Genomic DNA, 27,923 nt, shown 5'->3' with positions numbered 1-27,923 from the left:
GAAACAAGGTATATTTGTGATTGTGGGGAAAAAAACACATTGGTATTCTTAAATAAAATAAGTGTAATTTTAGATCTATATCTGGAAAACAGAATAAATAAAAAATTACCTGAATTAATTTCTTAAAGTGAACTGACAAAAGATAGTTTTGAAAAATCATACTAGTACCCGAGTATAAATAGTAAAAACAACATAAAAAGTACAAGTAATCACTACAAAATCCTGTGTCAGTGTCACTGATCAGGTAGCACTTTGACGTAAGGTGGTCTACCAAACAGATGATGTAAGTGAGGACTCTATCATTTGTTGAAAAAGATATCCTACCATTTCATCTTTAACCAACTGGCACTCTATGCTGCCAAGGCTTGTCTGTGAGCCTGTGTAAATAGTCCTTCACTGTCAGATCACTAATGTGTATCTGCACAATATCTATGACGAAAGACATTGAAAAAGAGACAGTCACTATTAGCACAGCTACTACTGTAACACAATCTGGCTGCCACAAAGTATTTCTATGCAGATTACTTTCATCTGTGAGGTGTGTGGGGGTAAAAACCTCAAAGAGGGCTACAAATGCAATACAGAAGCGTTAAGGTACTCTGAATAACAAAGTGTCAGACATGATCTCATAGCGTCAACATCTTTATCTTCAGTTCAAATGTCATTTAATTCTAAAGCAGGTGGCCCAAGTATGATGCCATGCACAGGCTGAAAAATGATTATTTTTGCATTATATAATTTAAACCTGTCGATGACAGCTAAATAAAATACAGCTGTAATGCATCGCCATGACTTCATGGGGAACCGGTGCGTCACTAAACTGTTGAAAGAAGAAAAAAAAAAAAACGGTTTATTATCTGTGGCTACATTATTGGTTCTGATGCAATACGTCTTCAATAGCAGGCTTACAAAAGGGGGAATGCTGGTATTTAAAATCCATCATTTCTGAATTTAAACTGACTTTGAATTGAGGATTAAAAGATAGAATAGAATTCAGAATCGCAGCTCAAATTTGAATTTAGAATAATAGAATTACTTTGATTTCTAAAATTAAAATGAAGTAAAATTTAAATAAACCCATAAACAGTAACTAAAATTAGTGCCATTTCTAACTAGAAAATGAAGGTATGTCAAGACAAACTTTGACTGAATCCTCTGTCTGAAAGTTTCAAGTTCAAAAAGGTCTTACAGCTCTAGGCCTTACAGACAAATAAAAAGATATGTTTTGAAATGTCACCAACAGAAATTTATTAAAATTATACAATTTTAATAATTTTATTTATTAGAATTTTTATAAAATAATAAAATAAAATACAAATTTAATAAATTAATAATAAAAAATATAATATTTAATTCATATATAATATTTAATACATTTATAAAGCAGGCCCAAAATGAAATTACCTGAATTTCTCTAAATGTAATCAAGCTAATTTAAATTCTGTTCATTCCAATTCAAGTTCCTGCGTTTTGTAGCCAATTCAACTCTAATCCAAACAGAAAAGGAGCCAAATCTTCAATTTGACCCCGTCCCTGAAACCACTTGAGTGCTAACCTCCAAACACATCTGAATACATCTGGTCAAGGCATCATCCACTGAAAATGCTGAAGACTTCTGACGGTTGAAACGGTCCCAAGATTCTGCATTGTTTAAAGAAGCTTCCCTAAAGTCCTCTTGTGTCAGAATGAATTTATCTTGTCACAATCGCTTTAGCTCATTTGTAAAACACATGCAATCCTTTTTGACCTAAATGCAGTTTAGTAAACTAAAGAGTCAAAGCATCCCTGTTGTCAATGGTTGTATAATCTACCATGAAATTCTCAATTTTCAAAATTCGTTCTGGTGAACAATGTTGACAACAAAGCCCCATGACAAAAACTAAAGGTGGACAGCAGACGTCCTGTGATGTTACCATCCAATATCGGTGTCTCTGAGCTGACGATGAAAACATGAATAACCAGCTTTGAAGGTGCACCAGCTTTGCTATGACTCAAGCACCTCAAGGTGTTTGGATATGGCAAGGGTCCCTAACAGTGAACAACAGCTCTAATTCAGCAAGACAGAAATCCCAGACACGCCAGGTTCTACATTTGCACAAGCCTAGTGTTGGCAATAGGGTGGTGTGCTATGTCTATAGTCCAAGATGTGCCCCTGAGCGAAAGAACAGAGTTGGGAAAGAGAAGGTCTTGGCTTAGGAAGGATAATTTGTTGTGAGGTCTTGAAGTTGCTGATCAGATTTGAGTAGACATATTAGAGGAAAGAAGTCCTACCCCCTATGGAACATGCTGACTGGTGAGCAATGAAACATGTAAAAGCCTTCAACAGTGACAGGACAACTCAGGTAAACGGGAAGGATGACGTCCTTCTCTATTTTCGTAGTAGCTGGATGAAAGGTGCACCCCATTTCTTGTTATTTTGGGAAACCTTTCAAGAGAAGCCCTGAAGGTCCTAAAGGAAAATTCAACAGTGAGGGTGCAAACCGAACAAAAATAATTAACAGACGATGACTTAATCTCATAATAAAGTTTGTAAAGACCTAATTTCACATGTATTTATTTAGAGATATACATGAAAAGCAAGGACTCTGGTAAAGTCATTAGGCTCTTGTGGAACTAGAAGATTTATGGCGAAACAGCCACATAAACGCCATGGCTATAAATTAACCCCAGCGGCTGACCCGCTTTCAATCAGAATGGTTCCACTTTCCAAACAGATTTGAGAGCTCAAGTTCAGCCTGAAATGGCCAGTCCTTCCTGGAAACCATTCTGAAGTCAGTAAGTCGACTTGAGCCAGCGCACGTCTGGGCCGCCATGATATCATTCTGATTACAGCAGGTGCTTCAGACACATAAACCTTTCAGTGAATGAAGAGCCACATGAAGATCCCAAATGATCAACAAAACGAGAGACAGACCTTTGGTTCAAATATTAATTTATCACCCTATAAACAGAAACTGAAATGGCAGGTAACATTGTTGTGTTATACAGATCCAGTACAGATCCAAATCCAGTCCATCCAAGCACGATAACTGCAGAAGCTAGAAGAAAAGGTACAGAGAAATTCTGGTACAAAAACTATACTTTGATTATATTATTTATTTTAATTATAATATAAATTTAAATATATGGATTTTAAAAATAATAAACAAATCAATTAAATATAAATCAAATTGTATAAGTTATATTAAAGGGGTCATATAATGCTGCTAAAAATAACATTATTGTGTATTTCGTGTAATGAAATGTTTATGCAGTTTAAGGTTCAAAAAACACATTTTCCACATACTGTACATTATTGTTTCTCCTCTATGCCCCGCCTTTCTGAAACGCGTAGATTTTTACAAAGCACATCGGTCTGAAAAGCAAGGTGTGCTCTGATTGGCCAGCTATCCAGTGCACTGTGATTGGCCGAATACCTCAAGCGTGTAACGGAAATGTTACGCCTCTGACCATACTGTGATGCCCTGTCCGGCCGGAGCGACGAGACAAAAACATTAAAACCCATTATAAACGAGGCATTTGTTGCATCCAGTGGGGACATCATTACGGATTATAATGACTTATACGGTCTTTTTACGCGTTGCGTCAAAAGTTGCTACTGGCTCTGTAGTCTAATCTCCCAGGAAACAGTTCTCCATAAAATGTGCTGCACACATCTGAATATTTGGGTTGAACTGTTCTGGAACAGTATTGTAAATACAACTTAACCACTGATTTCTAGTCGTGTCCTCTCTTGGAAGGCAAGTAGTTTCACACTGCGGGCTACAAGTTGATGTATTTCCTCAGCGACCAGCACGGATCAGCTCTAGGCATGACGAAGCGGATATCATCCTCTTTTGGAAGGCCAAACAAAGTAGTTTCGCTTTCACAACGAAACACACCGCGTCTTCACGACATGGCGGCCGCAACAATACTACAGCGAGAATAAAGGTTACGCCTTCTTTCTTTGCGTGAACATTTGGGTGGCGTTATGCAAATCTTCCCACATCGTGACGTAGACATGTGGGGACGTGTTCGAACGAGCCATTTAGGTAGGCATGGTTGACTCTTAAAGGGGTCATATGATGCGATTTCCGCTTTAAATTAGTTTTGCGAAGAACAAACTGTAAATTAGACGCAAATAATTATGAAAAATATTACAATTTAGCACTTCAATTCTATGCTGGCAAGTGTATTATAAATCTCTTGACTCCAAACTAGAGGGATGTTCTACACTTTGTAAAAAATCTGATCGTGATCTTCTGGATTGTTTCAGCTTTACAAATATTTGAAATTGCTTGTCAGGTGACATATTACAGATGACACACCCAACAAGCAAAGAGCCGGGGAGCGAAAGTCATTTCTCTGGGATTCATCAAACAAATCAATGTCAGATCACTGTTGAGAGTGTGCGTGTATAAAATGAAATTTTAGCTTATGACTTATGACAAAAGTGTCTTTGGTAGTTCTTCAATGTCACAAGGTGAACTGCATTAGAATCTGCTCCCTTTCTTTCACATTTACAGTAGATTATCCCAAAAAAGAAATTATATGATTATGTAACAACCAAAACTTTTTGGGGTTGAATTTACAACAAAAACAATTACTGCGACATACACTGATAGATTGTAGACATGTCACGCCCCAAAAAGTAAAAAAAATACTGCAGAACATAAAACATGATTTAAAAATATATTAGATAAAAATATCTGTATTATTGTAGCTCAATCAGCAGATCATGGCACTATCAAAATCATGGTTCGATTCCCAGGAAATGCATGATAAAATGTTTACTTTTAATGCAACGCATGTCGCTTTGGATAAAACCATCTGCCAAATGTAAATGTACTTCAACTCATGCAATATCACTAAATTATTCAATTCTTAAAGATAAAAAGCAGACAATACAACTCTGTGATGTTTGCTGGGTACGTGACAACCATCTAACCAGCCTGCAGACTCCTGGATCCACATGTAGACTGGAGAGATGCCTGCACACACAACCAGCTAGTGGAGACCAGCAACAGCAGACTGCAGATCAGCAGAAGATGGAAAGACGGGTGGCAAATCCCCTCAATGAACTGATGGTAACATCTATTATGTCGTCTAAGAGAAAAACAAGGGCTGTAGGAACACGGGTGTGAAATCAAACTGAGCTTCGGGTGCAATCAATCAGTCACGGAGAATTAAGTATATTCCTAAAGTGGAAGGAAAGGGCTTGTTTGTTCTCTCACTATATCGTCATAACTGGTCTTTTGACCTTCAGGAAGACACAAGGACAAGCCCAGATCACATGGACTGTACTTTATGGAAAATTACATCAGTGGTTACATCTAACATGAACAAGTCACCAAAGAGGGGAGGGGGGGCAAAATAAACATCACTTCCCTAACAACGCAGCCCTGTTTTCTCATAAATAAACTCTCACCGCACAGAGACATGACGAGGGAGGGAAAACAAATTAGATCCGAATCAGGTGCATATTTCATCAACGTCTAATCCTCAAACCCTTAAATTAGGGATGCACGGTATCGGGCCCGATACTGAGCTCCTGTACTTGTACTCGTTAAAATGCCCCGATACCAAACGCCAATACCACACAGCATGTGATAAGTGCCATATTCAGACAAAGAAACACTGACAACAGACAGCACAATGGGGTTATTAGAGATTAAAGATGTCTACGAAGTATACGTATGCAATGAATATAAAACATTCAGTATTAATGCCTGTATAGCTGATTTGCACCAGCTGGTAAGCAAAGCACACTGAGTGGATTGAGCGCGCGGCAGCGTAGATGAGCGAGCTTGTCGAGTGAATATCCCTTTCTCACAGATATCACTGGAAAGTTTGTAGTTCGGTCGGATATGTCAAAAAGATGCAAGTAAAACAATGCACAAGTTTCTTAATGGTAGGGGGAGAGAGAGAGAGAGAGAGAGAGAGAGAGAGATGCTATTAAATTAAAGATGTAGCTACCATAGAGAGAGAAAAAAAAATGAACAGTGAAAGTAACAAACACTTGTAAAATACATTTTAATGGGCATAATTAAGTGTGAAAATAACAGAAGGATATACAGTCAAACCAAAAATTATTCAGAGACCAGATATAATTTTTTATATTTTTTTACTAGTGGGTGTAGGACACTATAGTTAATTTATGTAAAGTGAGGATAGCAAAATAAAATAAACTGTGATATATTATAACTAGAGCGAATAAACGGTGATAATGTGAGAAATGTTGAAGGTGTCTGAATAAATTTTGGTTTGACTATCTATTTGATGAATAAAGTTAACCAACTAACATTATACACACTCTTTTGGTTTCTGTACCCAATATTTAAAAAATTTACAAATGCAATGAAAATATTGGTATCGGTACTCTGTATCGGCAAGTACCAAAAATAAAAGTATCGGTATCGGGCGAGTACTGGAAAAAGCGCTATTGGTACATCCCTACCTTAAATCTGAAAGGTCAGTAGAGGAAAGTCACCCATAGATCTAGGTAATGTTTTTCATATTACTTCAGCTAATCTTGCCCTGACTGTAAGGGATCTTCTCATTCAAACCACATTAACTACTTTTGGAGCGTTATATAAACATACAGCCCGCTGGAACTTAAAGTTGCACATGAATGTTTTAAATCTGCCTCTGTTCCACATAAAATCTCAACTGTGGTTTGCATGTTTTACAAAGCACTAAGCTGAAATCAACATGCTCTCTGAACACAGCGGGTGAAAACCAGATGCTCTCTCGTTTTGACAGAAAAGAATTAGGCAACTAGGAAAAATTGGATTCCAACTCAAACCTGTCGAAGGGTGTTTTTATCAACTACTGACACTTTTAACCAGTGTTGGGTAAGTTACTCTAAAAAAATCAATTAATTAATAGTTACTAATTACATCTTCAACAGTGTAATTAGATTACTGTACAAATTACTCTCCAAAAAGTATTTAATTATTTATTACTTTCTAAATCCTATATCTACCTCGACAAGTTAATGATACAAGGATAGACATGAAACAGTCCAATTCTCACTATTAACTAACTATTAACTATGACTTTTGTCTCAATATACTCCTAATTACTGCTTATTAATACTAAGTAAAGTAGTTGTTAATTTTAAGAATTGGGTAGGATTAATGATTTAGAATAAGGTCTTGCAGGATAAGCAAAAATAAACAGCCAATATCCCAATAATATTCATGCTAATAACCAACTAGTTAATAGTGAGAATTGGACACTAAAGTGTTACCAATATTCTTATTAACTCAAAGTATTTAAAGTGAGAAGGGTACATAAAAAGCATGCATTTTAAGGTCAGACTTAATTTTTGTCAAATCCACTATTGTATTGTATATAAATGTTCTACAGTCTATACACAATATTAAGTTCAATTACATAAGTAACTAAATTAAATTACAGAAAAAAATAAGAGTAATCCCTTACTTTACTTTTTCAAGGGAAGTATTTAACTTTAACTTTATTTAACTTACTGTAACTAATTACACTCAACACTACTTTTAACCCTGTAAACTTTAACAAAATCAACATAAAAAAAGCAGAAATTACTCCAGTCTTCAGTGTCAAATGATCCTTCAGAAATCATTCTTGTATGCCGATTTGGTGCTCAAGAAACATTTCTTAGTATCAATGTCGATAAACAGTTTTGTGAAAACCTGATAACATTAAGGATTTGTTTAAAAGGTCCCATATTGTCAAAACTGAAATTTCCTGGCTTTTTTCACGATAACTGAGGTCTAGGGGCTATTTAACTACCATACAAGTTTCACAACAGTCAGTCCACAGTAAAATGCACACAGCTTGCATAAAGTAGCTGTGATTTTTCACGAACCATTGTGACTTCCATAAAAAGTTGACGTCAGAACTACACAGTCACTGCCTTCAGTCACTGCCTTCAGTCACCAGCCCAAGCACCGCCCACAGTCCCACTCTCCTTTTGCCAAACCCCCAGACAACATCGCGTCCATGCTATTGCGGAGCAACGACAAAACGGAAGCATATCGAAAAGGTTAACTTTAACCACGAAACCAGATCGGCCGACCTGTAACGTTACACTCTCACTCAAAGGATGGACGATCTGACAGGATTGTTACTATGGAGGTGGATCACATCTAACGTGTATAGTAAAGACAAACTCACCGTGTCCATCAAGTCATGATGAAGATGTATATACATTTCAATTTCAGCAGGCAACTATTTTTACAGCTACATTATTGTTCCAGCCACAATTAATCACAACAATGTATATACAATTACAAATGATTATATATAAATTGTCAGTTTGTTGTTTTACACACATGCACACAGACATTTCATACACGACATAGTCGTGAGATGCAAGAAACATAGACATATGGCAAGAAATCTGTAGACGTGCCCATAACAAAAGACAATACTTTATTGAACCTTTTCTGATAAGAAGTGTGCGCTGCAAACGCGAGCATTTTTGGCGATCATTTCTGTCCAGTTTTCGTGAATGAACGTTTTGAAAAAAAAAAAAAAAAAAAGTTGAACCTGTTGCTTTTACTAAATATAAACCCGAGACATAAAAGTGCCCAAAGTTTAAGAAACACGTATAAAAAAATGACATCCTGAACAGCAGGCGACACGACCATTCCATATCCAAGCTCAAATTAGCCACCGTTGACAGAAATACTCAAGATGCGCAGACCTGGCATTTCCCAACGAAGACGCCCATCTCAGTGAACAAAAGATTTATGAGTTAAACGGCAGGTGTTCACCTTAGATCTGACAGGACACACTACCATGGAAGAGCCAATGTGTTCACACTCGGCTGCATTGGATTTAGGCACACAATGCAGCCAATAGTGCACTGCCCTTGGCCAGAGATCACTGGTGAGATCAACACAAGCATCAGCCTCATGGGTAACAGCGAGGAAACGACCCAATCCAACCAAACAAACACAAGCTCACATCACATACACAACACCATCTCTACACTGACCTGGTGTAGGAGGGGTTGAGATCCCTAATGGGGGTTCAATGACCAACGGAAACTAAACTGCTGACACAAGCTCAAACACCACACCCTGGAGGTGACCGCATGTGGCCCAGTGGCCAAAACAGCAAGAAAGCGCTGACAGAGAGAAAGAACAAACCGCCCAGGTGGTTTTGCCAACTGCTGGGCTCCATTTTAACGGATGCTACCATCCATGACATCACAAACCAAAGAGATCAGACCAGAACAGCCTCAAAACCCATATGATTCATCTCAGATGAGGAGCTCTTTGAAACCGAAGTGGCTTTGGCACTTACAAGGGGGATTTTAATGCAAATTATGTTACTCTTGCCATGGCCAAGAACTGCGGTTTACAGGAAGGATCAAGAAGAGAAATAAGACAGCAGTACGAAGCAAACTCCTTTATAAAAATGGCTAAAAAAGGGACTGAACACAAACAAATGCTTTATTGCGTGTAATAGTATCTCAACAACCTCATCATCAAAAGAGCTAGTTTCCCTGGACATACTGTCAACTAAACAAGGGTTTTCAAACCTGATTTGCCAATTAACAGTGTAATCCTACACTGGGCTTAATATGCATCTGGGAATGCAGCAAATGTCTATTGAGGTCCAACATATCCTGGTAATGCAAATATGCAATGATAAATAAGTCCTAAATGATTTACCACTTCGCGTGACAATGATAGGAACGTTTCATTCAGTACAATCATTATCGGCTGTACGTGCAATAGTATTTGAGGTCAATCGATGACTCTTGATCATTAAAACCAGAGGAATTTACCACCAGAAGTCATCCACTGGGCGACAGGACATTTGTGCAATGAGTTACGGCAATGAGCTCTCCGACATACACACACTCATAACCGCAAACACAAAAAGAGCACATCCCCATCCTTTGAGGGTGTACGTCAATGTATTTTTTCTGACAGCGCACATTTTTATCATCCTCCCACCCTTCACGAGAAATGATTAAATGAGAGGAAAGAGTGTTTGCAGCGTTAAATGCCTTGGCTATGAAAGTATTCCCTGCTGTTCCTACAGAAGTGCTAACTCAGCCACGAACACGTCCTCTTCCCTGCCTTCCCTGAAAAGACTTCATTTTGAGGATGAAGAAAATAAATAATCCTGACATATAAATGATAGTCTCCACCCCTCGTTATGCTCCATCTCACTAGTTATTCTTGGATGGCTCGAGTGCTATAAGGCAGGTTAAATAGGAAACACTGTATAGCTCATGCATTTTAAAACGAAGCTCAGTAAAACGAAACATCCAGAAACGACATTCAGGAGAGAGTTTAACAGCACAGAATACGGAAAAGAAAGAGCCTGGCACACACCAGACTACTAATGAACAAGGTTATTATAGCTCTGAAAATCACAGTACTTTTAACCTTTTAACTTAACCATAATCTAATTAACATTCATGAGCAAAACCTAATCACAATCAGGTCTGTAAACCCATCTATCATTCCCATGAAAGTGACACTTACAGTTTAAATATCAGTTGTAGTCTTCATACCCTGTAACCGCACCAAATAGATTAATCTTCCTATGATGACACACAATTGGGTGAATATGCAAATGAACTGTGATTTGTTTTACACGTCAATTAGATGACTGCTTCTTGTCTAAATGGACAATTTGTTTTGATAGAATACAACTATAGGGGGGGGGGGGGGGAATCAGGATTTGGAAAATAAATCCAAACCATCTGAGACGGACCAAAATTGCGAAGGAAATTACATTATTTTCTCTTAGACTTTCCTTTTGTATTTTAGAAATCACATAAATTTACAAATGTTATAGCTTATCATCAATATTTATATAAATTCTAAATATATATACAGTGGGGCAAATAAGTATTTGATACACTGCCGATTTTTCAAGTTTTCCCACTTACAAAGAATGCAGAGATCTGTAAAAAATCCAGAAAATCACATTGTATGATTTTTAAATAATTAATTTCCATTTTATTGCATGAAATAAGTATTTGATCACCTACCAACCAGCAAGAATTCTGGCTCAACTTGAAAAATCGGCAGTGTATCAAATACTTATTTGCCCCACTGTGTGTGTGTATATATATATATATCAGGGGCGTTTCTGCCGAGGAGGCAAGGGAGGCAGTCTCCTCAAAGTTAAATGAGAAAATAATCGATATTACAAAAATAAAACAGCGCAAATATGACTAAATATGATATTAAAAGTCTAAAAGTCACGATGAAAATGATGAAGTTATTGACTACTTATAAAGTAAACAACTCTCCCGCTTAGATACCACTACTTTGTGTCACATCAAAATAAAATTTGAAATGGTCTGAAAACGCGATGACTGCGTCAGTTTTTAGTGAGCATTCAGCGTGATGAAACTAAAGATGCAACGATATCTTCGTGTCTGTGACAGTAGCGGTGTCCGAAAGCCTAGGCAGCTGACTTGCTGCCTTATCAGGCAATGACTTTGCAGGCAGCGTTTTTGCACGGAGGCACCTCGTGAAACTGATTTCGGACAGGCTTCTGAGGCAGCTTAATGGTTTAATGATCTACAACAAAATGGATGAGTTTTGGTGATAACTAAACGAATATTTAATTACTATAATACTGATTTCTCACTAGAAATAACATCAAAAGTGCAAAAAGTTAGTCAGAAATATACATTTACACAAACTGACCACCAAACGCAACTTTCAGATGCCATCTTTATTTTTTTTCCCAACCGTCACGGAATGGAACACAACAGGATTGTGGGATATCAAAGGCAGCGAAGGATACATCTATGACCCTGTGTCCCAAATGGTACCCTAAACCCTCGTGGTCTTCCTCGGAGTCCGCACTTTCGTGACGTAATGCCGCTTTGACTGTCGGGTAGAAGTCTGCTGCGGAGCTCACCCCAGTGCGGGCTCAGCAGAAGTGCGGATCGAGGGTGCATAAAGGGGGCACTCACAAGCACCCTTCTGAATGCTAAAATGGCGAATGGGACACTCTACGGTCTCGTGGACTTAATGGACACGCGCACACGGCGGCCATTGTAAGTCCGTAAGACCGCAAGTGCACATGAAGTGTTCCATTTGGGACAGGGCCTATGCTGGCTTCAAAATTCGATCAGAAGAAGGTACCTCCGGAGACAGGAAGTAAAGCAGAATTTGGATTCGGACATGCCTTGATGCCTTCCTGCCTTGGAATGCTGCCTCCGAAGGCAGCATTTTAAAGCTTTCGGACGCAGCCAGTGTTTACAGAGCTTTTATGACGATGACCCGAAATAAGTTGACTATTAAAAAGAACAAGTTCACAAATAAAAAAATATTGGTAACATTTTATAATAAGGGGTCATATAATGAGTTAACTAACATGAACAAACAATGAACATTACAATATTTATTAATCTTTGTTTACATTAGTTAATACAAATACAGTTGTTCATTGTTAGTTCATGTTAGTTCACTAATACAAACTAATGTTAACAAACACAACTTTTGATTTTAATAATGCATTAGTAAATGTTGAAATTAATATTAACTAAGATTAATAAATGCTGTAGAATTAGGCTATTGTTTATTCTTAGTTCATGTTAACTAAAGTAGTTAACTAATGAATCCTTATTGTAAACCGTTTCCAGAATATTAATCAAATTGTTACTGCCTTTAGTTATTATTTTGGAATAAATATAAAAATGCATTAAAAAACACTATGAAACGTATTAATTAATAATTAGTATTAAAAATATTAAATAAAAAATATTAATAAAATACAAAATAGAATTATATTTGTTCTCTTTATGTAATATTTATATATAAATATATATTTATACATTAAACTGCCTCATTTAAAAAACACCACCGCACACCACTGAGATAGAGATATATATATATATATATTTGAATTTATATAGTTTATATAAGGATTTTTTTTTTACTGCTAGTTTTTGTCTTCATAATAGTTTTTCATTAACAACGCTAGCCTTTCTGAGGCGGCAAGTATTACGTACAGCATTGAAATGATTCAATCTTCCCAACCATACTGAAAAACCACCCAAATAATCATCATTTCATCTCTTTCTAGTGTTTGAGCACAAATCAAATTCATCAACTACAGCAACTACAGTGATTTCTATTGAATTATGTCCAGAGGCAGAGGATGTCCTCATCCCAAACTGACTCATAGGCCTATTCTACCCCATTAATTTTGTTTCCAACCTGCTTAAAATATGAACTCTAGAGTTCATGCAGAAAGCAGACCTCCATCAGGCACAGGAAACTGCTGTTTGAAATCTTTGCTCGAAGTGTAGATTATTTTTCCAGAGGGACCGGACTCTAACAGCTTTTGCCGAATATGATGCAAACCTCTGGGTCAGACTCTGGAGACACATTTTTCCTTCTCTTTCCCTTTTTGCTGCTCAATCCATCACACTGCTTCGCCCTGTCCGTCAGAGCCTCGTACCTTAAGCAAACCTGAGATTGGCATATCTGTTGACTTGTGGTGACATCTCTGGGGTGGGTGTTGACACATTCGAGTTGGCTTTGAATTGTTTGCCAAAAGCTGTCAGACAGTCAAACCTTCCACGGATTTAAACCCATATTTCACAGAACCACACCTAATTGGGCTCCTCAACAATCTGTGATCTTAAAAGGTGTTGATTAGGAGGGATTAATTTCAAGGAGAGACCACCAACATCTCAGCCCTACAGCCATGAGAACAGGTGCAGGTATTTGTCAAAGCGTCGGAACATGTCCTCTCAAGGTGAAAGTTGTCTGGGAAAGTCACTTAATACTTTAGGGAAAATTGCAATTGGCCATAACACAAACACTCGAAAAGAACTGACCCCTCATTCCAAGACGTGGGAGAGTTTTAGAGAGAAGTGCACACAGCCGAACGTACGAGAGCAGAGGACTCACTTCATTGCTCGTACAAATAAAGATATCAAGCCTTGAACAGCGAGGCGAGGCGGAGCAGCCGAGGTCCTCCGAGAGCCAGAGAAAGGCAACTTCTAATGAATGCAAATAGATTCGGAGTCTGTGAAGAAGGGTAGGGCAGTAACCCAAGTATAAATTAGAAAAGAAGAAAACAACGGAGGAGGACAAGCTGAAACATCACCCCTGAAAATGAGCTAAAGAACTGTTAAACAGCATCAGCCACAGTTACACAAGCAGCTGAAGGAACAGGAGAATTCAGATTCAACAAGACTGACATTCAATTCAAGTTTATTTGTATAGCACTTTTTACAATACAAATCCTTGCAAAGTAACTTTACAGAAAATTAAGTTTCTACAAAATTTAGTAGTAGCTTACCAGTGGTGACTGTCAGTTTATGTACATATGGCAGAAATGTACGAAAAAAATCAGTTCAAGTTGTAATCAAACAGACAATGAACACTATTAACAGCAATTATTATATGATGCAATCAAACTTATAGCAAAATGTGGTAGTTCTGTATGTTGTTTCAGGGTTGGCATCATCTGAGGTCCACATTACAAGATACGAGGTGTGTGTGTGTTTGTTTGTTTGAGTAAATACAGCACGTAAAGTACCAAGAAAAAAATTTATAAAATTAGTAAAAAACAAAAAAAACAAACAAGTAGAATACAATGGTTTGCAGATAACCTATCATGGTAATTAAATGACTACACACATTAAATATAATAATAACAACAACAAATTGTGATTAAATACATTTAATTATAATAATTATGAATAATGTTCTCTTGTTTTATAGCATTTATATAAACATTTACAGTCAATTGTTTTAATATTAATAGTAATATTTACATAAATGCTAAAATGTACAAAACCTAAAATGCATAAAAATCTATTTATATAAAAAATATAGCATTTACATAAAACTAGTTTTTATATAAGCATTCATATGCAGGAAATGCTATTACCATTGGAATTTAAGTAGTTGAAATAATTTCACTGCAAGTCTGAACATTAACTATTTTCCGGGCCAGTTAAGGAAAATGCAAAAATGTTCAGTAAAATAAGACTTGGGAATGGAAAAATGCATTAGTGAATAGTGGTTTCTTATTCATGCTCATATTTTACTTGAAAAATGTACATTTTCACATATAAAGCATTGACACCCCATTTTTTAGCTACATAAATAAGACGATGCGTTTAGAACACAAGCGCTTTAACATGGCACCTCCACAATAGAGCGAGAGGCACAAATGTGATTGTGAAGTGGTTGATTTTGCTGTCAGAGACATTTGTAAACTGATATAAAAATCACACACGACTGTCCTCAGCAATAACAGACTAGAAATAATTGAGGCTGTTGGTGGGCACAGGTTGCTGATTTAGAAACTCTTTGTATGCTAATTTGCTGCTGGTTAAAAATGATGCTCACAGCAGATTTAGACAGTGTCGCGTTGACTGTTCTTACAGGCGCGTCTCCGCCGCAGGGTTTCATTTGCGGTACACATCGATTAAGCAGAACATATGCAGTGCTTTAGTTGAGGGTGTTTGCTAATAAGAATAACCACATCGTTGTTTCCACACATTAATGGTGGGACACTCGCTACAGATTAAAAGAAGTGACCCTCAGGGTAACTTTTCCAAATTGTCGGTCTGTGGCTGAAACATTGAACTAATTAAATTAACAGGAAGTGGCTTAAAGATTATCGAGGAAGACACTATGGCCTGCTGACAGAGAAGTGTCTTCATTAGCTCAGTTTCAGTAAGTGAGTTTTGCTCTCCTCATAACGGACCAGACGTTTAGGTTTCCGATGGTTTTTCACTCTTCTGTAATGTGAGTTTTGAGTGAATGAGCTAAAAGGAAATGGGCAGTTTTCAATCTGTCTATCATTCTCACCCAAGCAGTCAAAAACTGCTACATGTAAAAATATAAAGACGTGTCAAAATAACAAATCTCATACTTTCTGACATTACAAAGTCTGGAAGTCAAATCTTCAACAGCATGCAGATGTCAAAAAGACTTATACAACTGAGCTCATACGTTTATATATCCCTGCAGAATGCGTTTGGCATTTTTAATGTTTCCGTTTTTGCCTAGAAAAAAAACATATGGTTTTTGCATATATATTCTACAATACAATAACTTCAATTTGGGTCTTAGGTTAAATTTTGGCTCTTGGTTCTTAATATTGTGTGTTGCCTCCTCACAAATCAAGGACTCTCACAGCTTTATTATGTACGGGCCCCTCAATTTTCCAGATTGTTCAAACTTTTCAAAAGTTTGGGGACTATTTAAAATGTGCAGAGCATGTTGGGAAATTAAAGAATTGACAGGACTTGAAGCAAACCAGAGACTCGTGCAAAATTACTGCTAAAGACTACAAACAGTCAATTAGTTGCTTCCACCCAAGTCGCAAATTTAATATATTGAATTATTGAATGAATGAACAGATGAATACTGGAATTGTAAATAAATGCAGCATTTACATCCCATGTTTAAGAGAACAAAATCATGACTTTCAAGAAAGTTTATGCATGTTTGTATCCACTATATATAGTTTTTATGCACATTATGGATCATTTATTTGCATTTGTTTTGCAATACCCCAAATTCTACATAAATTACTTTTAAACCGGATAATATCAATGTAAATTTATTTATAATTGTTGTGTAATACATGTAAATATCTGTTAAATATGTCAATTTGTTAACTATTTGTAACTTATGGTTTTATTATTTAAAAATCTTTTTAAATGACTTGATGTAAACTTATGAAACGAGATTCACCAGGGGTATGTAAACCTATGTGCTAGATTTGACCAGTGCAGCTTAAATGGCAAGGTCATGACACCTCATTAATTCTATACGTTCCTAGCAGAGCAACAGAAGCAACAGACCATTTCATTGGTTTGTGTTTGTTAGTGTAAACAGACACATTCTAGGCGCAAAACTGTCACCAAATGAGTCCCGTTTACATGCACCCCATCTGTCAGACTGAAAATACAACTGCATGCACTGATAAGAGATGTCAACTGCAGTGTGCCAGGGAGAGAAAGACAGAAAAACATGCGTCTTACCGTCGTGAAGGCCAGGAGCTCCTCATCATTTAGCTTGTGAACTGCATTATTCTTCTGAAAGTCTATGCTGCAAAACAACAAACCATGATCAATCAAAAATATCAGCACATAAATAAAGCATACGTTTCTTTTTTCACAAGTCAAGGAAGCAAAAAATGATCATTAAAAAAAAAATCCCAGTGCATGCAAGATCTTGCGCCTCGTCCATTATTCTTATAGCTTTTTAAACATTTGAGAATTGAGATATATTTCATAAATAAAAACGACAAAATAATCCTTCCATTATGATTTATTTGCATAATGACACATTAGTGTAATGCATAAAAGTCTTGTTATTACTTGGAAGATTCTCTCAGTGATTTGTGCTTCATTTATTAAAAGAAATGAATGAAAATGAAGTTAAACTATGTACCAATATAGAAAGATAGATCTTAAACATAGGCCTCCTTTTCTCTATGCGTTTTTTTTTTTTTTTTTTTTTTTTTTTTGCATTTGGGTTGAAATACGACCCCCGCATTTCATGAAATTCATCCGATCTATTGCAGTAGAGGCATTAAAACAAAGTTGTCAGACAGTCAAAAGGATAAAATATGAACTCGCACATCTCAACCCTCACTCAGCAGTTCAATTATTTAATCCCATTATTATACCCATAACTCAATATTCTAGGTAACTTCAGCTACTTTCCTCAAGTTGTAACTGTCTGAATTTCTCATTTGAGTCAGAGTTCTTTACGTTAGCCGAGGATAATAAATGTATGGTGGGCTGTTCGCATTCCAACAAAATGCCGTTAAACCGTACGTGCAGTTTTGCTCGACTGCACCAATGACGGCCCATAATTCACCTTCAACCATCACACAGCCCAATTAAGGTCCCTGGCCTGCATAATTACGCCCTGCTAATTATTCAATGCCTGCAATTTGTCTCCTAGTAGCCAGTCGGGCAGGATGACGACCTTTCTACAACAAACAGGACGCACAGGATGGTACAAAGCTAATTAGAAAGCAGTGTAGGAGAACCCCGCACCTCCTCCCGGGACTGAGATGGGGGTGGATGACCATCCACTTTTTTTATTCAGGATGGAGAAGACCGCTATCAGGGTGCACAAAAAACATTCTGCAAGATGAAGGCCTGACGCAGCACTTTAAAGTTACTAAGATAAAAAGACTCTCAGCAATAACAATGATTTACACATCCCCAACATGATTAATGTCGAGCTGCGGTTTTAAAGGTCCCATATTGTCAAAATTTAAATTTCCTGGCTTTTTTCACGATAACTGAGGTCTAGGGAATATTTAACTACCATATAAGTTTCAAAACAGTCAGTCCACAGTAAAATGCACACAGCCTGCATAAAGTAGCTGTGATTTTTCACGAACCATTGTGACTTCCGTAAAAAGTTGACACCAGAACTACACAGTCACTGCCTTCAGTCACCACCCCAAGCACCGCCCACCGTCCCACTCTCCTTTTGCCAAACCCCCAGACAACATCGCGTCCATGCCACTGCTGAGCAACGGCAACACGGAAACATTAACTTTAACCATGAAACCAGATCAGCCGATAACGTTACACTCTCACTCAAAGGATGGACGATCTGACAGGATTGTTACTATGGAGGTGGATCACATCTAACATGTATAGTAAAGACAAACTCACCGTGTCCATCAAGTCATGATGAAGATGTATATACACATTTCAATTTCAGCAGGAAACTATTTTTACAGCTACATTATTGTTCCAGCCACAATTAATCACAACAATGTAAAATATTGATAATCAGCAAATCAGCATATTATACTGATTTCTGAAGATCATGTGACACTGAAGACTGGAGTAATGATGCTGAAAATGTAGCTATGTATGATCACAGGAACAAATTACATTTTAAACTATTAAAATTTAAGCAATTTTAAATAGTAAAAATATTTCAACAGTTTACTGTTTTTGCTGTACTTTGGATCAAATAAATGCAGCCTTGGTGAGCAGAAGAGAATTCTTTAAAAAAATATATATAACAACAACAAAACCTGGAAATGTTGCTGAAGACCAAGGTTATTATAGTTTTGCATTTTTAAATTCGTTTTATTTTAATATCGTTTTCAAATTTGCAATACAATTTAGTTTCAGACATATGGCAAGAAATCTGTAGACGTGCCCATAACAACAAAAGACAATACTTTATTGAACCTTTTCTGATAAGAAGTGTGCGCTGCAAATGTGAGCATTTTTGACGATCGTTTCTGTCCAGTCTACTCGTTTTATCGCGTTTAACCACAGCTGTCGTCGGTTTTTTGTCTGGCAGTAGCAGCAGAAATGTGATCAAATTTCTAATTTGAGGCTGTATTACGTCGATTCTGGCACCCAACATCACAACAAGATGATATTTTAAGCTCCTTATGTAGCCGAATCCACGCTGGTTTGAATGGGCCGCCTCCAGTTTCCCCTTTGTTTTGCTGCCTCCAGCTAGCACTGTGACGTCGGCTGACCCTAGTTACCTGTGGTTGGCCTGGCTGTGCGTCACTCGGACCACAACAGGCCAATCAGAAGAGAGGCTCATGAATATGAATTAGACAGGCCAAAATCGACCTGTTCTCAGCAGAGCTCCTGAGAGAGGAGCTGTAAAAATATATTGAGATGGTTTTTGGTACTTATACCGCAAATATATATTCTTAAGGACATCAAAACCTCAAATAAAACTCCAGAAATGTGTACAATATGTGACCTTTAAAAGTTTGGAACTAAAATACTACAGCTACTAAAACTAATCTCAAGGATGAGGAGACAAAGAGGAGACAATTTTTCCTTGGATTTTTGTGTCTATCAATTTTTAAGCACATTTCAGCCAGAGGACCTGTTGAAGTCATACTCGTAAAACGGTTTGGCTTGGGCTTTGACAACCTGATTTTCAGAAGTATGTTCAATCTCACATGCACAAGATAGACTCTTAAACAGTCTATAATAAAGTGTCACAAACCAAGAGACATATACACACAAAAAGGGATGCGTTTCATTTAACTGTTGACAGTGGCAGTCTATGCAATTCCTCTGCAAGATTTAAAACTTTTATAAAAGTGAAGCTTTTACCTTCACAGCAACATCCTTGCTACTCAAATTCATATGTGGATTCAATTCAAATAAACATAAAATACTGTTTTAATAAAAGAGGAATGGTGATTTAAATATCTAAAATGTTCAGCACACAGTTACAATTTTGCAGTTATTAGTTTAGTTTAGTAATGTCTACTTGAGTAATTGGGGGTTGGAAATTTTTGCACCATTTTGATCTGTTTTTTAAACCGTTGGTCTGTGCGCACATCTATCGGATGGACATTGCATCAGATCTCAGCTTTTGCATTGATGCACAACATTAGCATTACATTTTAAGATGAGACTTAAAGTAAAATAATGCATAAATAAAAAAAGAACTTTACTCAAATACCAAAACCTTAATATTAAACATTACATTATACTTCAAAATTCAACTTATTTAAAATAAATTAAATATTATAAATAAATGTATTATATATGAAATTTTTTTTATAAAATAGTAGTTTTAATTTAAAAACTCCTTCCTTTTATCATTGTGATACACACAGTCTACCATCATTTGAAAAGAAAAATGTCTTAGCATTGAGCGCTGATGATGACACATCAGAGCAAAAGTCACCATGAACAATATTGATACAAATTGCTGTCTGGTGAACTGGGCTGTAACATACTGCCAAAAATGCAGTGGCAAGCAATCACAAATAGAAAATAGAAAAGAGGCCACTTTTGTGTATCTGTGTATAGTCATCATTACTGCTTTTTGATCTGTATGAAATGTTCGGAAGTCAACAAAACAGTCACAATTACTGCTTTTCATGATCGGTCAACGGTTGTCATGTCAGAGTACTTAGGTACTGGTGCCCATCCTGTTACTGCAGCCACCATTGAAACAGAACATATCCATATCGACTGAGACACTCACCATGTGGCCAGTATAAGGGTCTGTTCCTCAGCGCTGAGGTCCGGAAGTTCATGTTCAGATGGTTCTGCCAGGTTAATCTGGTTCAGGACTGTATCATCACTCAACTGATGATCCTATAAACACACACACACACAGGCATGAGAACCAGAGCAGATCCCAAAAAGACCTTAAAAAAAAAAAAAAAAAAAAAAAAAAAAAAAAAAAAAAAAAAGTGATAAAAAAACCAAAAACAAAGTTTTTCAAATTTCACCACAAATATTTTTTTGTACTCTGAGATGATGTCGGCAGCATCAAACCAAAAAAAAAACCAAAAAAAACAAAAAAAAAAAAAAAAAAAAAAAAAAAAAAAAAAAAAAAAAAAAGTGTATGACAAACACAGATCACAGTTTAGATGAGAGAAAGAAGAGACAGAGTAAACAATTCAAACACCATTTTTTTCAGTTATGGCAACATGACATTTATTATTGTATTAGGAACAGCATTCATAACTTTGCCCATCCTGTTGTCGAACTTTACATTATTAAAGTGTCCCAAAACAAGAATTTAGCTCTTTAATCCCTTTAGAAGGGTTATTTCATGAAATATTACCTGAAATAAGAAAATAATGCTAGCTCATGCATCAAGAAATCAATATAATCAGCACTGATACTTACTAGCTAGGTCGGGGCATATGCAAATGAACATGTTCCTCTGCTTTAGCCTATTTAAAATCTAATTTGTTGATGTTCAAATTCAATTCCCATGAAATTAAGTCTGACAGCTCTCACACGGACACTCTACCTGAAAAGCCTTCACATGCAGACAAACGACAACCAAGACCCACTGGAGTGCTATCAGCTCAGAGTTTGTAAGCAATACTGATCTTATCGCGCTTAATCCAAAAACTCAAGTCATCCTGGAAAAAATGATTTAATGCAATTTTTAGGGCCACAACACATAAAACGATGCCAGCTAAGGGGAAACGGAGATAAGGTTTGGGAATTTTCCGTAAAATCTTTGTCTGTCCCCAATTTGTCATATTTGCAGCCAAAGCAGATAACACCAGACAGAGCAATGCCACTGCACAGATCAGCCAAACACCAGATAAAACTCAACCGCCATCCAAAAATGTGCAATAAAAGTAAAGCATTGCCTCAGGGTAGGTGAGAGGAGAGAGGCAGCGTGAGGAAGACGAGAAAGAATGGGACAGATGGAAATCTGAATAAAATTTATTTTTCACGACCTTCACTGCAGCTCAATGTCACGTCTGCTGTCAGCACAAGAATAAATGTCGCCCCCTGATGGATGGGATAAGTACTGCACCGTTCTTGCCCCCACGGGGACTGAGACGGGTATTCAAGTCTGAATCATTCTCAAGTGCCAAATGAGAGTAAAAATTGTAGAAATGTAAAAATAACCCTCTCTCACATAAGTGATGCAAGTGATTCAAATGACATATGAAAAGTAAAATAAAGAAAAGAATTATACTCATCCTGCATATGACGCTCTAGTGACAACAGCTAAATCATTTTATTGCAACGGAACAAATACAATTAAACAAAATACAAAGAAACTATTAACTACTGAAAAAAACAACACTACAAATAAAATAGTCTAATTTATCTTAATTCACCTGCCATTGTAATTACATTAAGATCATTTTAGACTCTTTATGTACCTTTGGTAAGAGTTCTTTAGGTGTTGGTGAGAGGGAGGGACTCTCAGAATTGGGAACAGGTGAACTGTCCTTCCGTTTCACATCTAAGATGAGCTGAGCCAGAAAGTTCTCCTGAAAACGAGTTCGCTTTCCTAAAGCACCTGAGAGAGGCAAACAATTATTTAATCATTCATGCATTCCATCAATACTGGGTCATCCATATTTTCTTTCATTCATTCATTTCATCTTCCAGTTACTTCAGTCACACATTGCAGTTGATCCCTCCTTCAGTCACCTGCACAGAACAATCATTTTTCTTGACATTACATTATATTTCTTACCTATCATGTTAACATCGATTCCTGACAGATCGCGGGCTGTTTGCATGTGTTCTTTGGCCCTGCGATACTCGTAGTAGGTCAGGCAGGCATAACTGCACTCCAAGTGGAACTGAATGGCCAGGTTCCGGTGTGTGTTGTTGGTGAAGAGCTCCTCACATTTATACACTACAGAAAGAGAGGAAGGACTAGTTCATGAGAGGCACCATCTATATCTTTACACATTCTTCTATATATTCAGCATTTATTTGCCATATATCTCCAGAGGAAAATGCTAAATGGTTGTATAATGCATTGCACATTTATAGACGTAAAATCATTATGATTATCATAGATACAGTATGAGGTTGCACTGCAAGGAAACAAACCTATAGTATATATGGTTAGGATATTGCTGGATACCCACAGGGACCCCAAACAGTGCTTCAGGGGAAGTAATAAAGAATGAATGATGAAAACAAGAAAAAGGAAAGGAAGGAAGGATGAAAGATAAACGGAAGAAGAATAAGGAAAGAATGGAGAAAAGAGGAAGGAATAAAGTAGTAGAAAGGAAGAACAAGGCGGAAGGATGAAAGAAAGAATGAAGAGCGAAGGTAGAAAATATTGAGGAGGATGAAGGAAGAACAAATGAGGGAGAAACAGGAAAGAGAAAGCAAGAAGGGAAGGAGGAGAAGAGTAGAAAGAATAAGGATGGAAAGAGAGAGAATGAAATGAAGAAAAGGAAGGAGGAAAGGAAGGACAAAGGAGGATGAAAGAAATGCAAAGCAAGGACGGGAGGATGAAAGAAAATTAAAGAAAAAGAATGAAAGGAGGAAGAACAAATGAGGGAGAAAGGTAGGATAGAGGAAGGAAGAAAACAGGAAGGAGAAAGTAAGAAAAAAGGAAGGAGGAGAAGAGTAGAAAAAATAAGTTTAGGAAGAAAGAATTAACAAATGAAGAAGAGTAAGGAAGGACAAAGGAGGAAGAAAGAAAAGCAAAGTAAGGGAGGAATAAAAAAAGGAAGGAAGGATAAAAGAAATGGAAGAAAGAATAAAAGGAGGAAGAAAGGTAGGATAGAGGAAGGAAGGAGAAAAAAGAAAAAGGAGAAGAGTGGAAAGAATAAGGATGGAAGGAAGAAAGAACAAAAATGGAAGGAAGGACAAAGGAGGAAGAAATAAAAAAGAAAGGAATAAAAAAAGAAAGGAAGGAAGGAAAATTAACAAAGGTAGAAGAAATGGAAAGAAAGATGAAGAAAAAGCAGGAAGGAAGGAAGGACAAAAAGAGACGGGAGGCAGTGTGAAAAACTGAAAGGGGAAGGAAGGAAACCCAACTGAATAAAGAAAGGGTCATTTCAATTTTTTTCTCTCAGTCCACATCTGTACATCCACTTTCACCAATAGGTCTATTATAGCATGAAAATGTGAACGCTAAAGGTCCTTCATAAAGCTGAGCTGGTGCGCTCACTGTGACCTTCAGCGTGATCTGCGTGAGGATCTGAGTGTTTTAAAGTCCCCTCATTGCAGATTAAAGCTCACTTAGCAAGGGAAAGCAGCACCTTTCCTCGCATATACATGTAACCGCTCCAGATCATTGATGGGCCAGTCACGCACATGTATCTGTGAGAGCAGAACAAAGAGAAGCACTCATTTCTTACCCTTCACAAAGAGATGTGACACAAACAGTGATTACCTCATGTTAACAAAAGAAATCAGCCATAAAAATAATCACAAAGAGCCTCGAGTTCGTGCAGCCAGCTTTCAATGTCGCATCTTCAAATGTCATCAAAGCATGTTATTAAAGCATAAATATCTCTGCCTGGAGGCTAAGAGGGAGAAGAAAAAAAAATGCAACAGTATTTGAGGTATTTATTCGAGAAAGGGAACGCAATGACTAATTGGGTACAGACATGATAAGTGATCATATTTTATTTCTAGTAGGGCTTAACTCCGAATACTAGAATTTTTCAGCAATGTTTAATGAATACAACGGAGCACATATTTTATTTAATATTAGTAGCAGTACTAGTAGTGTTAGTATTAGAATGAATAATAATAATAACAGCAACAAGAAAATTTACAATTAATAATATTATTTAAAATAATAATCCTGCAATAATTTGCACTTAGGTTAAGTACAATTACAGTATTAATAATAATAACAGTGTAATTAATTGTACTTAAACAAATACAATTAATTACATATACGTTTCAATATTTTCTTTTTAAATTATATATTTAAAAAAAAAGTATTAAACTGACAGCTCTTGTTCTCCGATTGAAGCTCCAGATAACTTGGACTTTTTTTTTTAAATAATTAAGTCAGTTTACACTTTATTTTAAGGTGTCCTTGTTACAGTGTAATTATACATTTACGTACTGAGTAATATTAATTAACTACATGTATATTTACTATATGGTTAGGATTAGGGTATGGGTTAGTTGCATATAATTATGCATAATTAATTGTTATTATAATAGTAAGTACATGTAACATGGACGCATTTTAAGTCATTTAACAAACACATTTAACCAATACGTAGACTCTATAGCAAAGTAGCCATGGCTAAATTCATTCAAATCAACACATCATGCAGCTCAATTTTTAATTGATTGACAGCCCTACTGAATACTGCTAACCCTTTGCTACTCTGAATATTAAAAACACCACCAAATCAGTTTCCTACAGATGCCCTCGTGAAAGCGGTCACCTACAAACCTGCGTTAGCATCTTCAGTGGACCAGTGAAATTCCAGTACAGGCTTGACATTTACTAACCACAATGACGAAAGACATGGACCAATATCCACTCACCCATGTAACTCACTGAATGTAAACGCTGATTAAAAAATAATTCACCTTTATTATTTACCAACTCATAAAATGCTCCATTGACTTCAAAGTCAGTGATAAACAAGAAAAAAAAAATGCTCAGACAAATTTGCTCGAAACAAACCCTATTGAAATCTCATCTTGTGGTTATGCCCAAGAACAGCTCTTGAAGTGAAATACGACCTCACTGTTCTGAGAAATCCTTTGTGTTTCTGATCATTTTCACTTTTTGAAATCCAAAAGTACTCAGTGTCCTGTGGGTGCACAAGTAATGACTGCTAGGGTAAACATATCACACAGTGTACTTTTATTCAGACTGAACGGTGTAGAACATCAGCTTTTCTAATTCACAGTGGTTAAAGCATGTGGAGATGCACTCTGAACAATTCTGGAAGAAAATTCAGACGATGCACCAGCTTTGGGAGCTTAAATTAAAAAGGTCTTCAGATATCAGCATGTGAGGTTACATTGATTCCCTCATGTCTGCAACTCGGATCATAAGACTTTCTAGCTGGAATATAAAACCATGTTTCAGTTCAAATGTATTTGGGCTTTCAGCCGCAACAGATCTTTCAGTAACAGATTCTGTTTGTTGGAGTCTCAATTCCTGCCATTAGGAGCTCCATAATGACATCTGGTCAGCAAGGATGGATTATGTTTCTGTGAGGCCCTCAGTGGGAGACGTACTAATACAATTAGATAGCAAATATGGCGAATAAACTTGCAATTGCAAGATATAAAGTTGCATAAGAGTTATGCATTGCAAAAGAGAGAACAACATCCCACGACTAGTACAACTACAAAGCTGCAATAATGCTGAAAAGGGGGTTATGAACACATATCGCTTTGTTTATTTCACATGTGGCAACATCTACATGCATTCAAGCACAACTATTTCAATTTTACATCCTGGTAGCAAGACGTCCCAGGGCTCTGCTGCCACTGGCCCAGCATACAAGCCAGCCATGCTGGACAGACTTGGAAAGCAATTGCAAAGCAGCTATTTCAGACACTCCCTTCCACACAGCTCAGCCAGTTAGATTAAGGACAAAGCAAACCTGTATAGCTGTTTGGGTAATGAATTTAACAGTCCAGAGGATTTGAGAAGCAGGTGTGTTGATTGTTTAGATGTAGCCATTCCTGCAGCAAATTGATGCCTGAAGGCCAAAAGATTGTGTGTGTGCGCGCGTGTAGGTATGGATATGTGAGTGAGTGTGTGTGTGTGTGTGTGTGAGAATGCATGAAAGGCAAAACTGGCATGTAAAGGTGGGTTTCCTATTCAACAAAACAGTTACAGAACTACTATTTTATTAGACCTTTTGTCTAGTACAACTTTTTTTTCTAAAACATGCCACAAATATGAATTTGAAGTTAACCAAGCAGACCTTGTCGGAAATTTAAGGGATAGTTCACACAAAAACAAACATTCTGTCATTTACTCAACATCAATTTGTTCCAGAACAAATCAACTTTGGTTAATCTTCAAAACACAAAAATTCAGGTATTTTTTATGAAACCTGAGCAGTTTCTGCCTCTCTTTCGGAAGTCCAGCTAACCAAGATCCAAAACGATCATGAAATTGAATAATGAATAAATGAATCCACTTTTAATCCAAGTCTTGTGAAGAAATTCAATCACTTTATATAACGCAAAGATTTAATTTAGGCATAACGTAAATAGAATTCTTCACATATGGTAAACACAGAAGCTTGTGTGTCAACAAACCTCATTGCCTCTCATGCTTAACACATGCACGTTTGACATTTCGTGTTTATTTTATGTGATGTGCTCCAAGTATGTGTGTGCACCATTGTTTAGATGTAAATAAAAGACTAAAGATTAAATCCTAGATTAAATCTGTTTATCATATAAAGTGATCAAATCTCTTGACAAGACTTGGATTAAATGGTTTACTTCAATTGGATTGCACAAAGCCAAGCAAGGCACACGTTACAGGTCAAATTCGAGCAGGAATTCATTTCATTTGTGAGACTGCTGTTATTTGTGAAGTGAATATTAGATATTGTTTGTTCCTGCTTGTCGATACACTCTGCTTCACAGTGTTGGTAATCCATGAACAACTAGCAGTTAGTCAATGCTAATTTTACAACTCTGCAGGCATTCAAGTTTAGAGAGATGCTCTTTCAAAACACAAAATACATTTGGCTGATTGGTTCCACACAAGGCAGTGTTTTTTTTT

General features: G+C 36.8%; 1 protein-coding gene across 1 annotated transcript in view; it reads right to left on the bottom strand.

Moving 5' to 3' along the window:
- ttc27 (tetratricopeptide repeat domain 27) overlaps nt 1-27,923 on the bottom strand; it is a 100,346-nt gene that overhangs the window by 51,570 nt on the left and 20,853 nt on the right. The window contains exons 6-9 of the mRNA XM_016269793.1: nt 22,920-23,084; nt 22,600-22,739; nt 20,943-21,055; nt 16,970-17,036 (exon numbers count right to left, since the gene is read on the bottom strand). Of these exons, the coding sequence (XP_016125279.1) occupies nt 16,970-17,036; nt 20,943-21,055; nt 22,600-22,739; nt 22,920-23,084 (485 nt within the window). The remainder of the gene's footprint in view (nt 1-16,969; nt 17,037-20,942; nt 21,056-22,599; nt 22,740-22,919; nt 23,085-27,923) is intronic.

This window comes from Sinocyclocheilus grahami, unplaced genomic scaffold (genome assembly GCF_001515645.1).
Source record: "Sinocyclocheilus grahami isolate Dianchi unplaced genomic scaffold, SAMN03320097.WGS_v1.1 scaffold54.1, whole genome shotgun sequence".
Lineage (NCBI taxonomy): Eukaryota > Metazoa > Chordata > Actinopteri > Cypriniformes > Cyprinidae > Sinocyclocheilus > Sinocyclocheilus grahami.
Note: the sequence above shows the minus strand (reverse complement) of the source record. Positions and strands in the feature narration are given on the sequence as shown.